General features: G+C 40.4%; 1 protein-coding gene across 10 annotated transcripts in view; it reads right to left on the bottom strand.

The window, feature by feature from the left end:
• The window catches only part of DOCK10 (dedicator of cytokinesis 10), a 161,241-nt gene that overhangs the window by 95,155 nt on the left and 52,228 nt on the right, over window positions 1–13,858 (bottom strand). For all 10 annotated transcript variants that reach the window (XM_061453006.1, XM_061453010.1, XM_061453009.1 and 7 more), the window contains exon 2: window positions 2,459–2,578. In XM_061453006.1, the coding sequence (XP_061308990.1) occupies window positions 2,459–2,578 (120 nt within the window). The remainder of the gene's footprint in view (window positions 1–2,458; window positions 2,579–13,858) is intronic.

Raw genomic sequence — 13,858 nt, 5'->3', positions numbered from 1 at the left:
GCAGGAAGGAGCATGGCTATAAATAGCTGGAGCTGAAAAACCTGTCTGCTATGAAAGCTCTGCAGTCCTATATGGTAGCATAGGCTCTTGTTACTGCAGCTGACTTCAAGAGAACGTAACAAAGAAAAGAGACAGGTTTATTGCAAGGATATGGACCCTACCTACCGCTGCCTCTGCCCTTCTGTGAGTACTGGCTACTTCTGCAATGCAAGTACTCCTCTCATCTGCCTTGATGTATTTCTTTTCTTTTTTTTCTTTTTTTAATTTAAACATATTATGCAGAGCAGCTGCAAAGCCCAACACAGAGGAAACAACAGAAGTAGCCACTAAAAGCCAGCCAACAGCTGCTCAAAATGAAATGAAAGTAAGAATATGAAAATATGGTTTGACAGACAGACATCTCAAGCAGTAGGACATGATTCTTCTTTCACTGAGACAACTTGCGCCACTGACTTGAGTTCAGTTATTTTAAATCAAGGGGCTCAAGGGCCTTGTGACAGCACACAGTATGTCTAGCCAGCTTTATAATGCTAAATTTCAATTTCATAAATTTACAAATGTGTAAAATGGATAAAAGAATTAACAATGATGAGGAAATCTATTCTGTTTAGTCTTCTCTCAGTCCCATGAGCACATTAACTCAGTTAATGCCACCAAGGAAATAGAGCCATTTAGTAAAATAAAGCAGCAAATTAGATTAAGCCAGCCCCACAGGACAGTAGCAGTGCCATGAGCTAATGGGAAGGGCCCTCACACAGCAGTTACAGTTGGTCACAAATTGAAATGTGTTTCCATTAGAGAATATCTATTCATCAAAATCTAAATCCTTTAAAAGATGGGTTGATTTTGAAGAAGTTGCAGTTTTGAAGATACAGGCAATCAGCCAGTTTACTGTGCCTGGCAGCCTGACCAGGCAGCTCCTGCCCTCCTGAGCTGCCCATCACTGCTGCAGGGAGGGCTGCCCTGGACTTCCAGGTTCTCAGGTTCTTTGCAGATGGCCAGGACAAACAACAGGGAACCCAGGATGAGGTCAGGCAGCTCCACAGCTGCAGGATCCGGTATCCATTGCTTGTCAACATCCCACCATGGGAGCCTGCCTTGGCACTGGGGACCCTGCACACCCCATCACTCAGGATGCCAGGTCTCAAACATCACTGGAGAAGAATTTAAGACAATCCCAAAACCAAACAAAGATCAATTACACTTGGATTTATCTTTCTTGTGCAATCTAACATCAGCAACAGCACGGCTTGGAAATATCACAGCCACTGTCTAAGAAGTCTGACTTTGAGCAGAAGGCAGGGAATCATGGGCTGTCTTATTCTAGTGGCCAAATACATTAAACAGAATAGATCAGAAAGACTGGATGCAAGTTACGGAAGCATGATTAAATTAGATTGTAACAGAAAGGAGAGGTTCCAGCACTGGTCAAACTACCACTATGCTGAGCAAACAGACTAGTATACATTATGGAATAACATGTTTTCTGAGTTCCTGAAATATATTTGAGAACAACCAGGGCTTCAAGTTCCCATGGGTGATAAACAGCACAACAGGGAACATGCACTGCAAGGTGCAACTTTAAGAATAAGAACACCAAATTTGAGAGCAATAAAATCAGCACCATGACCCATGACTATTAAACTAATATAATGAATACTTATAACAAATTTGTTCTAATGCATTCTAACAACAGATCTGCTGTTCTCTCAGCCCACTGACACTGGGCACCCAAAAGGACTGTCGTGATTTAACTCCAGCCAACAATAAAGTACCATGCAGCCACTTCCTCACTCCCCAGTTTAATAATAGAAATTAAGAAAATAATGAAAAGGGAGAGAATAAAAAGAGAGAGGAAAAAAACCCACCATAAAGACAAGTGATGCACAATACAATTCCTTACAACCTGCTGACCAATATCCAGCCCATCCCTGAGCAGCAACCAGTCCCTCCCGGCCAACTCCCCCCAGTTTCTACCCCAAGCATGACGTGCTGTGATATGGAATACCCCTTTGGCTAGTTTGGGTCAGGTGTCCTGTCTCTGCTCCTTGGGGTTCTGCTGCCCCTCCTCACTGGCAGAGCATGAAACTGAAAAGTCTTTGATCAGGGTAAGTGCTACTAAGCAACAACTAAAGCATCCATGTGTTATCAACATTACTCTCATACTAAATCCAAGACACAGCACTGTACCAGTTACTAGGAAGAAAACTAACTCTACCCTAGCCAAAACCAGGACAGAGCTTTATCTAACTCCTGAACAGTAAATTCACTAATACATAAATGAAAAAAAAGAGTGAATTTTGTAGGAGGGAAGTAAAGCATTATACATATGTTTAAAAAAATCACGTTAGAGAGCTCTTGGGCAACTTCTGCCTTTCTCTCTAGCAGTAAAGATAAAATAAAGAGATGAACAGACAAATCTAAAAGAAAAAATAACATGTATTTGCCTTTTACTTACTGAAAAGTCATCATCGGGGAACAATATCAGATCCTTAAATTGGTTATCCCCAATATTTTTTTCAATCTCTGTGATAACAGCTTCATAATCCAAAGGCTCCAGGAGTTTGGGTTTTTCCTGCTGTGGAAAAAAAAGAAAGATCAAGTAATCTTGTTACGTTCAAATTTGCCTTCCTCACCCTTCATACACTGCATTCTGCTGCGTTTTTCCTTTTTTTACACCAAAGTATGAATTCTTCCCAACTTGTTGCAGCTGAGCTCATGCAAGAACAGTGGAAATGAGGAAATTGGGCCATCCGTAATGGTCATTCTCCATATAATAACTCAAGAGCGACCTGTCAGCTCATTACAGTGACCAAAACAACCACATTAACCTACCTGTCATTCTCAGGAACACGCTCTTTTCCTCCCTAAATACATATAGTCAAATAGACAAATGGACACATTTCAAACAGAACACAGATATAACTTTGAGCTAATATATTTTACAATAAGTAACCTACTAATTTTTTCACTGTCTTATACAGTCCCACCTCTTGAATTGCTGGCAGGTTGTGAGTGCCACCACACTGTTGTACTTGGTAATAATCCAAGGTTACTCTCCTGGAATAAAGTATCTGGCACCCACCCCTATTGTTTCTCTTGTAAGAAACTGGACTACTATCACTGTAATAGGATTATTATTGCCTGAAATAGCAGTAAAGTAAGAAACCATCATGGGAACAGACAAACAAAAGTAAAGCCACACTGTCTCAAAATATAGCCCAAAAATAGAAAAAAAAGAAGCCCATCCAACATGACAATACATTAAACAGATGAAGAGTCACATATTAAAGTTACAACATTTGCTTAATTCAAACTCAGAGAAACTCAGTGAAGGGGCAAGAGAACTGCCAGAAGGGATGAAAAAGCAGGTCATGATGCAATAGTGGATGTTAAGTAGGCTGCATATTACCCGCTGTTCTTGTATTGTGCTAGAACAATACAAAGTTTTTCTCCCTCCCCCTTTCTAAACCAAAACCACATTGTATTGGAAAAGAAAGCTTTCACATCTCCATAAAACAAATTTCTGCAATGGATAGTTTCATGATTCTCCATCACATTTGATTATGTGTGTATATATATATATATATATATAATTCACATATAGTCCTTTATACATATAACAGTCCAAATACGCAAGTCTCTCCCTCTTCTTTCTGACTTAATTCTAGAGAGTTCTTGGTTTTTCCATTAATTAGTCATCTCAAGATTTCTCCCACCCTTTGTGAGAACTGTTTCTCTTCTACATTAAGGTCAAGATTCCCTTTTGTGTCAAATGCATCTATGAAAAGTTTAATTATCAGTAACACAGCCACACAAAATAGGTTAAAACACTGGGATACTCATGTTCCTAGAAAGTTATTCAATTGCCGAATAGCTCATGATAGGATCACAGAGTAACACAAGACCTCCACAGGTTTTCTACTCCAAGCCCCTGCTCAAAGTAAAGCAAGCTGGATCAGGCTGCTTGGGAACTAGTCCAGATAAATCTTGAAAACCTCCAAGGATGGAGATGCAATTTAAGAAGTTGGAGCTGTTCCTCCAACAGTCAGTCTATTAACTCTCTTCTCAGTCTATTAACTCTCTTAATCCTGTTTGCCAGCTTAACAGTTAATAAACTTCTAAAAATCATTAGTATTTAGTACTCACAGGCCAAGAGCACTATCTACTGATGATGAGATATTAAAGACTTGTAAAATATAGACAAGATCAACACAGAGGAGTAATAAATGAAACTTTTTTGAAAGCTCCTTCTCAAGGAAACTTGTTCATGAATGTTGCTGTGGTATGCGAGGGGTTGGAGGGAAAGAGAAGCAATACTTAACCTACCTAAATACATTGCATCTACCAACTCCCAGGAAACAACTAAAAGGTTTTTCTGCATGAATAAAATAAAAAAGGATTGTAACACAGATGCTGTGTTAAATTCCTTCCTAAATGAATGTGGAGGTGTACAGGGCTAGTTGTCTGCCTTGCCTTACAGTTATGAAAGGGAGACTGAATTAGAACTAAAAGTTGGAATTGTTTACAGAAAAAAAGAACTTATCTAGAAGACCACTGTAAAATACAAAAGGCCCAAATCACAGAATGGTTTTGGTTGGAAAAGATCTTAAAGCTCATCCAGTTCCAACCCCTGCCACGGGCAGAGACACCTTCCACTAGACCGTGTTGCTCAAAGCCCCATCCAACCTGGCCTTGAACACTTCTAGGGATGGAGCAGCCACAGCTTCTTTGGGCAGCCTGGGAAGAAACACCTTTAAAGTTTAATTTAGATTCTGTGACAGGACTGTATACCAGTATGCGATGTTCAGGTAAGACAAGGCACCCTGCTAGGATACATGAGACTTCATATTAAACCAGTCATGTCACTTTAGACTGCTCTAAGTTGGAACTTGGCCCTGGCCAGTACCAGTTGACACATTAATATCCAGTCCTGCTCAACAAACACTTGGGTTGAGTAGCAGTTGTATTCTTCAGGGAGGTTCCAGTCTTCCATTTACTGACAACGGTTCCTCACAGGAACGTATGGGCTCATCCAACCATCTCACGGTGCACAGCTCACTTTTGTTTCCTTTCAAATCACGTTGAGTGACCCCACCATGCTTTACCCATGAGTTTCAGATTCTCCTTCATTAAATCTGCCATTGTACCTAGTTATTAAATAATCCTATATAGACGTAAGTTTCAAGGAGTTAAAACATGAAAACACCAGTGCACACTGAGTATACCATCTCTGATGTACCTCAGATTTTGGCAATGATGCCCAGGTCTGAACAAAGTTCACTCAAATTCTGGCAGACAGCGAACTCTGTAGTAGTGCAACTGTTACCTTCAGCGGGAAACTTTATAGCAACCGCTTACAAGAAAACTCAAAGTAAAAGTGAAAAAAAAAATACATGGGTACAAACTGGAACACAAGAGGTTCCACTTAAACTTGAGAAGAAACTTCTTCTCAGTGAGGGTGACGGAACACTGGAACAGGCTGCCCAGGGAGGTTGTGGAGTCTCCTTCCATGGAGACATTCAAAACCCGCCTGGACACATTCCTGTGTAACATTATCTAGGTGTTCCTGCTCCGGCAGGGGGATTGGACTAGATGATCTTTCGAGGTCCCTTCCAATCTCTAGCATACTGTGATACATGCATTGACATTTATGAGGTACAAGAGTTTTATGCCAGCATCTCTCCTGTGTAGTGGTTTCACTAAAACATGTATGTTTTCTGCAGAAAGCTTGTGTCATTGACTAATCTAAGAATCCTCCCTTCCTAAAGCAGATACTGTTAGGTTTTGCAACAATCTCAACTTTTAGTAACTCAGATATACCACGGAAACCATAAATGTCCACTCTTCAAAACCAGACATGTGTCAACACAATGTTAATGTAGGTCAGATGCTCCTTGGAAAGGTCATGAATGTTAGCTTTCAAAATCTTCTGAAAAAAAACCATAAAGTAAGCACATTACATAAGTAGCCATCTTCCTATTCAAGTCCTAGACTAAGAAAGAGCTGGGGAACCCCACAGATCTTGGGACTTCTCTTGAAATATGGGGAAATTCCATAGGAATGTGTGGCATTTTCAGGTTCTCTATACCAAGAGAAAGTACCTTTTTTGCTGGGCTGGCAGAAGGAAGCAGTATTCCTTCTTCCCCTTGGAAATCCCTATGAGGTTGGGCTGAGCGCAGCTAAATCTTCAAAGTTAACACCGCACAGATGTTCTGATGCAGGTGGAGGCAGGGTAAGCTATGTCACATTGGCCTCTCTTTTCAGAAACTGGCAGCACTCAGAAAGCTGCTCCTGATAGCTGTCTGAAACACTCCAGGGGAAAACTTCTCCTTGACAGCTGCAAGGTCATTCACATGAGTCAAGAATGCAACTCAAGAAAACCCTGAAGCAGAGAAACACAGTGAGCGTATGAACATCACTGTTCCCACAGCACTCATTCTCTTGCTCTCAGTGCTGCAAAGGGCATGATCTGATGGAAACATTTTAACAGATGTTAAGAGAGATGACTTATGAGAAAGCTGACACATCTGAAATGTAACTAAATGTAAGTAGATGTGACATTACAAAATCACTGCAAAACTTTTCAGTGAAGCACTTCAATATTTTTCTATAGAGGTAATGACATCACAGCAAAATCCTGTATAGAATGCAGTACTGTCTTATGCCAACTCCCATAAAACTCCCATAAAAAAGAGATGCAAGTAATAGCCCATTCTCCATGCACCAACTGCAGAGATAATCTAGTCCATTCCCTGCCAACATCAAGCGTGCCAATAGCACAAACGTGATTCCTCTCTTTATCAATTCTGCATGTTCTCACAAACCTTAAGTCTATACAGTATGGACACCAACTCCATCCTTTGTGGAGACGGTTCTTTGCTTAGCACTGCAACACTTAGTATCGCATTAGTGATGGGAAGTGGCAGCTGGTTTAGCTAGCAGTTTATCTCTAGAAGGCAAATGATTGCTCAGTTTTCTCAGCACAGGCAGACAGAAGCAGCAATGCTGGGATTAGTGAATTTCTCCCTGCTAGGACTAAGCAGAGATTTGTAAATGAGTAGGGCTGATTTAAAGCTAATTTAATAACCATAGTGCTGCCTCTTCTCAATTTAACTTGTCTGTTCTTTTTGGAAACAGACCAACCTAGCAATCTGTGCCAAGATCGAATTTTGCTGGCTTGGATTTTCATAATGCTTTTTATATTCTCTATCTCAAGTGAGTAATGAATTACGTTTAGTTGTACTGAAATGGTTGTGAATGCATCTAGTAAAAAGGCACTCTCTGAGTCCTCACCTGCCACAACAATCACAGCAGTACCATTTACTTCACACCCTGACAGCGTTGTGGAGCGAACACCTGTGTGTTGTTGAGCCAGGTTTTCCAGACTGAGTTGTGAGGAGATCTTCAACGAACGTGAGAGACAACACCACAGAGGGATAATCACTTAATTTCTGAGCAAAACAGCCCAGATTCCACCAGTGACATACAGTTTGAGTGCCTGATGGCAATCTGTTCTAGGTACAACAGCATCATTTTTCCCAGTAATAATCACCAAAAATATCCACGTAAATGATTTTACAGAAACGGATACGGTACCTGTCTTGCCTCCAGGCACACAGACATTGTGCACTGATGCTAGTACCCATCTTCTCTTCATAATTATAGGATAAAATGACTTACATATCCTCCTCCTGAAGCTGTAATTCTGTAAACACTCACTAAAGAAGGAAATGATGTAACTGACACCAATAATCTTTGGATAGTCAACCCAAGCACTTCTCCGTTCTAAAAATAAGCTAGACCAAATGCTATGATTTTCTAATGCTTTAATGATGTATGATTCCCAGACACCGAATCCTGAGTATCTAAAATCCACTGAATTTAATACAGATGTTTAAACTAATTTCTTCTCTTCCCCACGCCAGGAAGAAGAAAATTCAAGAAACAGATGCACAGAAACAATTTAAACTGATGGGCTTCAGTTACCTGGACTAATGTATCTTCATGACTTGAGGATCCACCACATGTTTATGAAAAAGAGTCAAAAGAACTGTGGTGGCCAAGTTGGTCAGGATCAAGCAGCATTCTGATTTTGTATTTCACCCAAGCTCTGGCTTGTCTAAAATTGTAATTCATTCTAGTGTGCATCTGAAATACCGAAATAGGGAGACTTAGAAGAGAAAGGGCCACTTACTGAAATAACAGTGTTGCCTTCCTTCATTTTTTTATAGACTTCTCAATGATACCCTTAACCAAGTCCAATCTTATTAGAACTCACAACAGCAAATTAAATTACTTTCTGGGATGACATCAATGTGAAGTGCTTCTCACACTTCTTGCTCTTCCTTTCCTTTCCCCAGGTAAATACTGTCTCTAACATAATACATGCCTTTAGATTTTTTTTATATTGTTAATAAATGTAGTTAATATTATTCCACCAGGGTGGGCCAATTGAAGTTAAGTACATCTTTGCCAAGCCTGTCCAAACTGAAGCTAAATAACAGTCAGGACCCCCTGACTTTTGGAGGAGGTGTAGTGTAAAGGCTGAATTTAAGCCTGCCTTTAGGCGTGCCTGCGATAGAGACTGCCCCACAGCTCTGAGACACGCTAGCCACCGCTGCCTGAATATTCAAGGAGATGAAGCTGAGGCCAGAAAACCATTCCATTTTATGGAGTCACCGAAACTTTTGCTTTTTGTAGGACCAATGCATGTCACTATTCACCATCAGGCAGTACAGCAGTCTGATACCTAGGGTGATTTCCATGGAAAGGGTGTCTGCATTGGGTAAACCTTTTTCCCCTACCAGCTAAGATCATGGGTGAGCAGCCAGATGACCCAGAGGGCTCCCAGCAGTGAGTCCCATGGCAGCATCTGTTCCCAGTGAGTAAAGGCAGTGCAGCCATGGGGGGATTATGGAGTCTGCAACACCTGCAAGCCGCTAAGCTGAGAGTGAGAGGTCTCATCAACCCACAATGCTCTCACCCCACAGTCCTGCCCTCTCTCTGCTCCCAACACACTCCATGTTATCTTAGAGATTTTCTGAAAGGAAAGTAAGATTTTCATTTCAAGCATAGGGGAGGAAATTCAGGCTCTGCAGAAGGTATTTCGGGAAAGAACAGGGAAACACAGCCAAAAACAGCAGGCAGATGGTTCTTCCTTTTATTTTAGACCTCACCATTTTTACAACTGCTTGACCTGGCATGCATCTATTCACAGTCAACAAACTCTGGCGATGTTACAGAGGCTATATTTGGCTCAGTGTCTGACCCACAGTCAACAAACTTATTAAAATTAGTGGTACAAAGAAAATTTTCTGTGACAACTTTTCCACCCTAAAAGACATCCACTTGTCTGGTCCAAAATGTTTAATTTGCCATGTCTTTCAGTAAACCTTGGAGACTTGCACTTGGAAAGAATTCAGCCAGTATTTCAGGCTGCGCAGCACAACTGATACACTCTTCAGTGTCAGTGGTGAAGCCAACATACCAATAAATTTCATTAAGGGGTTTGCCAGTTCCCACAAGATTCTGGTACAGAGAAATTTGCGAAGAATTACAACAAGATTCAAACCCCCAAATTCCTACTGACTCAGAAATGAGTTTTACTAAATGAGACTTACTCTGTACCAACACTGGGATGGGATGAATCCCAATTTCTTACATTGGAAATTGCCATTGTTTTCTGGTTCAAAATCTATAAAGGTCTACTTTGCATATTTGACAGCTTTAGCAGTTACTGTGAGGTAATTCAGTGTGTTAAATAGCTGAAAAATGGAAACACCTCTCATCTGGATGAGCTAACTCAGATCATTTTCATTCAGCAAGCCAACCGATCAGCAGCCATGGTTAAGACTACATAAACCACAGGGACCTGTTCTCAGGCAACTGAGAGCAACCTACTCTTTCTGTTACCTTTTGTTTCTCAAGTTAGAATTTCTCGTTGCTTTCATTACGAATTCTGAAAGCACTAGGCCTCACAAAACTATCTCACTCACAGTTCAATTATGCAAGCCACACAGGACTGTTGGTTCAGCAAAGCATCCATGCTGGGGGAGACTGGGGATGCTTTGTGCTATTCTCAACTTAGCCATAAGTATTTCCTGAATTCTGTTTTTCAGCCACAATTACACCTGGCACTGTAGCCTTGCTGTGGTGCTTTCTGAATCTGGACGGTATATGCACAGGCATCTTCAGTGAGTAGCATTTGCCATTCTAGACATTAGATAAAACTACCAATATAGCCTGCAAAATATTCAAGGTAGTAAGAAAACAGCTTACTTGTCCTCCGTGCTTATGCAGTAGCTAGAAACCTGGTTTAGGAAGTAGATAAATTTCATTTAATCAGAAAATTACTAAAATCAGCATTATCATGCCACTGACAACAAGGCCTCTAAAGAAACTACTAAGTTTTCTAATTAAATTTCATGTATTGGCTTTTCAAAATGTCAAAACCAACAGATTCTAAATAGTTAGTACATCTGAAGCCCAGACTAAATATTTGCCCATAGGTCACTTCAGGGGAAAAACAAGAAACCCTTGTAACATATCTTAAGGGTTAGTTGTTTTTTAAGTTTAATTTACACAGATCTCTAACCTGGTAACATTCTGCCGCTTCAATCCCCTTACATGACCTTAGCCACGAAAAAAACGAAGCACAGTTATAGCAACAAAAGGTTTCCTTTAGGGATACAATGCTGAATTTATTCATAAAGCAAGCAAGCAAGCAAAAGCCAAAGATGTTATTCACTCATCTTCATACAGATATCTAAACAGCCAGGTAGGATATGTTAGAAGGGGACTGGATAGAAGGGATGGGAGCAAAGGATCTGCTGAACCAGAGAAGGAACACTCCACCCCACTACTTGCCTCGTTAGTGATTACTTCACCTCAGGGAAGGAGAAGTGCATTGTCCCGCCCTGGGCACCAGAAAGGGGATGCTGGAATGACTCCAGTTCAACTGTTCTGTAAAAACTCTCTGCTTCAGGTTCGCTTTTTCTAGCATGGTGTCAGGTGGGCAGATTAATGGTCACAAACAGGAACATTAACAAAACTATCCTGCAACCTGTATGTAGTGGATTTGACCAAATTTTTAAGCTTCCAGTACAAAGTTTATGTAAACAGCACTCTGACTCAGTCTGTATATACACACACATACATTTATGTAACTTCATATAAATAGAGTCACTATAGTCTAAGGATAACCTACATTAAAGAAAAGATACACACTGGATGAATAGGGGTAATGGAGCCACCTATCCAGTCATCTGTGTGCAGGTTCAGGGGAAGGATGAAAGGGAATATACCCCAGGTGCTCCTAGCTCACCTGCTCTTCCACCAGGCTCATCTAGCACAAACCTGCTGCTAAAACAGTGGTGTATTTTACATGACACTGTGCAGAGCACAGAATTGTCTTTTAAAATGTTTTTATTCACTTTGAAAACAAAGGTTTCCTTTAGTTGACTTTGCTTTTAGAGTAAATAGGACCCTTTTTTGTTTGGGACCAAAGGGAAAACTCCAATGTCTGATAATTAGATCATGATGTTAAAGACTTTGATTACTGTTGTAAGTCTGATGATGTTGCAATGCAAGTGTGTGAACAAACTACATTGCCCATTCTCACTTAAATACTAAAAATCTAGATGTATGAAGTACTAGACCTGGAGATTGAGCAAACAGCTGTTTTGAAAGGGGCTCAATCACTTCAGAAGCCACTGAAGCAAAAAGAGCTGACAAAAATGTTTGAATTAGCTCTAAAGAAACTTTTCAAAAATACCACTTGACTTCTAGAGAGTACTTAGTAATAAGTCACTGTCCTGCAGGGCAAATCTCATACGTGCTGTTCCACTTCATTTTACTCAGTGAATGTCTCTCTTTTTTTACCCACACTACGGTTACTTATCTCTTCATGAGTTATAGATATTTTTCATGCTACATATCTGTGTAAATAATTGTGTTTCCACAGAGGCTTTATCTGTAAAAATTAGTATCATCTATACACTAAGCGCTATAAACTCAGCTCCCACAATGATGTTAAAATTATAATAGTTTTCTTGACATCAACTACCCTCCCAGTCAATTATCTAGCTATCTAGTCATTTATAAATACACAAAATGCAAATGAGAGTAAAATCTTGTCAACCACACCAAGCTCAATCAACAATCACTTAAAACTAATCACATCACAATTAGTCTTACAAAACAGGAGGTTCCAGCAAATTAAGTTCATCTACAGAAAATACAGGTCTAAATGAAGTATATTAAGAAATGCACTCTTTGTATAAGGTCCCCATATACAAAAGCCTTTACAGCTGCAGTGGGTGCTAACACCACTTTGAAATCTGCATGATTGGAGGTGTAGAGGACTGACAAATAAAGGAGAGACTGGCTCCTGGTTGACAGCAGAAAGTGCCCATAGGCCAAAGATTTAACATGCTCCAATTACGAAATATTGGGTAGAAAGATACAGGTCACAAGCTACAAAAGTAAAGCCAAGTGTGTCTGTGTTCCTTAAGGGCTAAACAAACTACGCTCGCAGAATAACACAACATGGTGATCCCATCTTAGTCTATCTCATGTCTGAAAAGAACAGAATTAGAATGAACAGATTCCCCTGAAAACCCCAGCTACGTCCCTGACACTACAGTAGCCAGCCACTTCACGGGAAGTGTAGTGCAAACCACAACCTTCTGATGAAAAAGGCACATTACCTATTTCCAATTAAAGGCAACAGGCACACAGTTACAAATGCTCTAAGTTTTAGGTTATAATATGATACACTTTATTGACTTTTAGAAGTCACAAAAAAATCCAGTTTCTTTGGCACCACTAAATTGAACCAACTCTCAACTTCTGATATCTGAGGATAAAGGCAATAATGAACAAATATATTTGTTTTTTACCTGCAGATAGGCTTCTTTTTACTGTTACTATTTGGGCTTCATTTTATTTCTAGCCCTGCCTTCCTTCAACCACTTCTGGTGAGCACTACTCATGTGCAGTCAAGATTTATAGAATCAGGACAAAAACTCCTAACCAGGATTTAAGAGGGTAAGGCAAGCAGCAGTGCCTGCCTCCTACCAAAGTCTTGTGAACTGTCAGGGTTAGATGCTTTCAGCAGCACCAGCAGTATTCGTTCCTGGGACCCAAGAACATGAAGCTTATACTTGATATCTCTGACTGTACACCAATAGCTCAGGGCAGCAGGAACTACACTGTAAAGTAGCCTTGTCGAGAAGATCCATTTCTATATAAAATACCTATCAAAAATGGCAGGTAGTCACAAGCAAACCTCAAACACTCTACTAGATGAGGCACAGACCATCTTAATCAACCTGTGACCAAGTGTTGCAACAGTATTTTCCTTCCTACTAAAAAAGTAATCTTCTTTAGTGTATCATCACTGACTCTTTGTTACGCTGGACATGCAGAATAGCCTCAAAAGAGCCTCCAGCAAGCGTACTCAAATACAGCTTGTAACTGGATATACAAAACTACAGTAGAAAACCAAACACCTGTTGCTATGAAGAAAAGGATCCATTGTCTCCAAATCATTTTTGGGGAAGCCATTAAATGTTTGACATCTCAAGTAATGTCTCAAGTTAAGAGAATGCACTGAAAGCCAGTATTTCTGTAAGGCTTCTTAAGGGAAGGCTCTAAGCGTTTTACCTAATATTGTTGCAGTTTTGATTTCAGTCAGGGAAGCTGAGGCACAGTGTGCCAGTTAATGTGATCAGCCCAGTGTCACACAGCAGAGTTTCAGGAAGTGCAATCCTAGCCCAAAGCCATCACTGGCAAAGCTGCCATCTAGTACATGGGGTAGAACCTTGCTCCAGCTTTCCACCAGAGGCTTCCAGAG

Source organism: Pezoporus flaviventris, unplaced genomic scaffold (genome assembly GCF_033815535.1).
Source record: "Pezoporus flaviventris isolate CSIRO_AGI_PZ_B2104156 unplaced genomic scaffold, CSIRO_AGI_Pfla_v1 ptg000013l, whole genome shotgun sequence".
NCBI lineage: Eukaryota > Metazoa > Chordata > Aves > Psittaciformes > Psittacidae > Pezoporus > Pezoporus flaviventris.
This window is presented reverse-complemented; position numbering and strand designations above follow the sequence as displayed.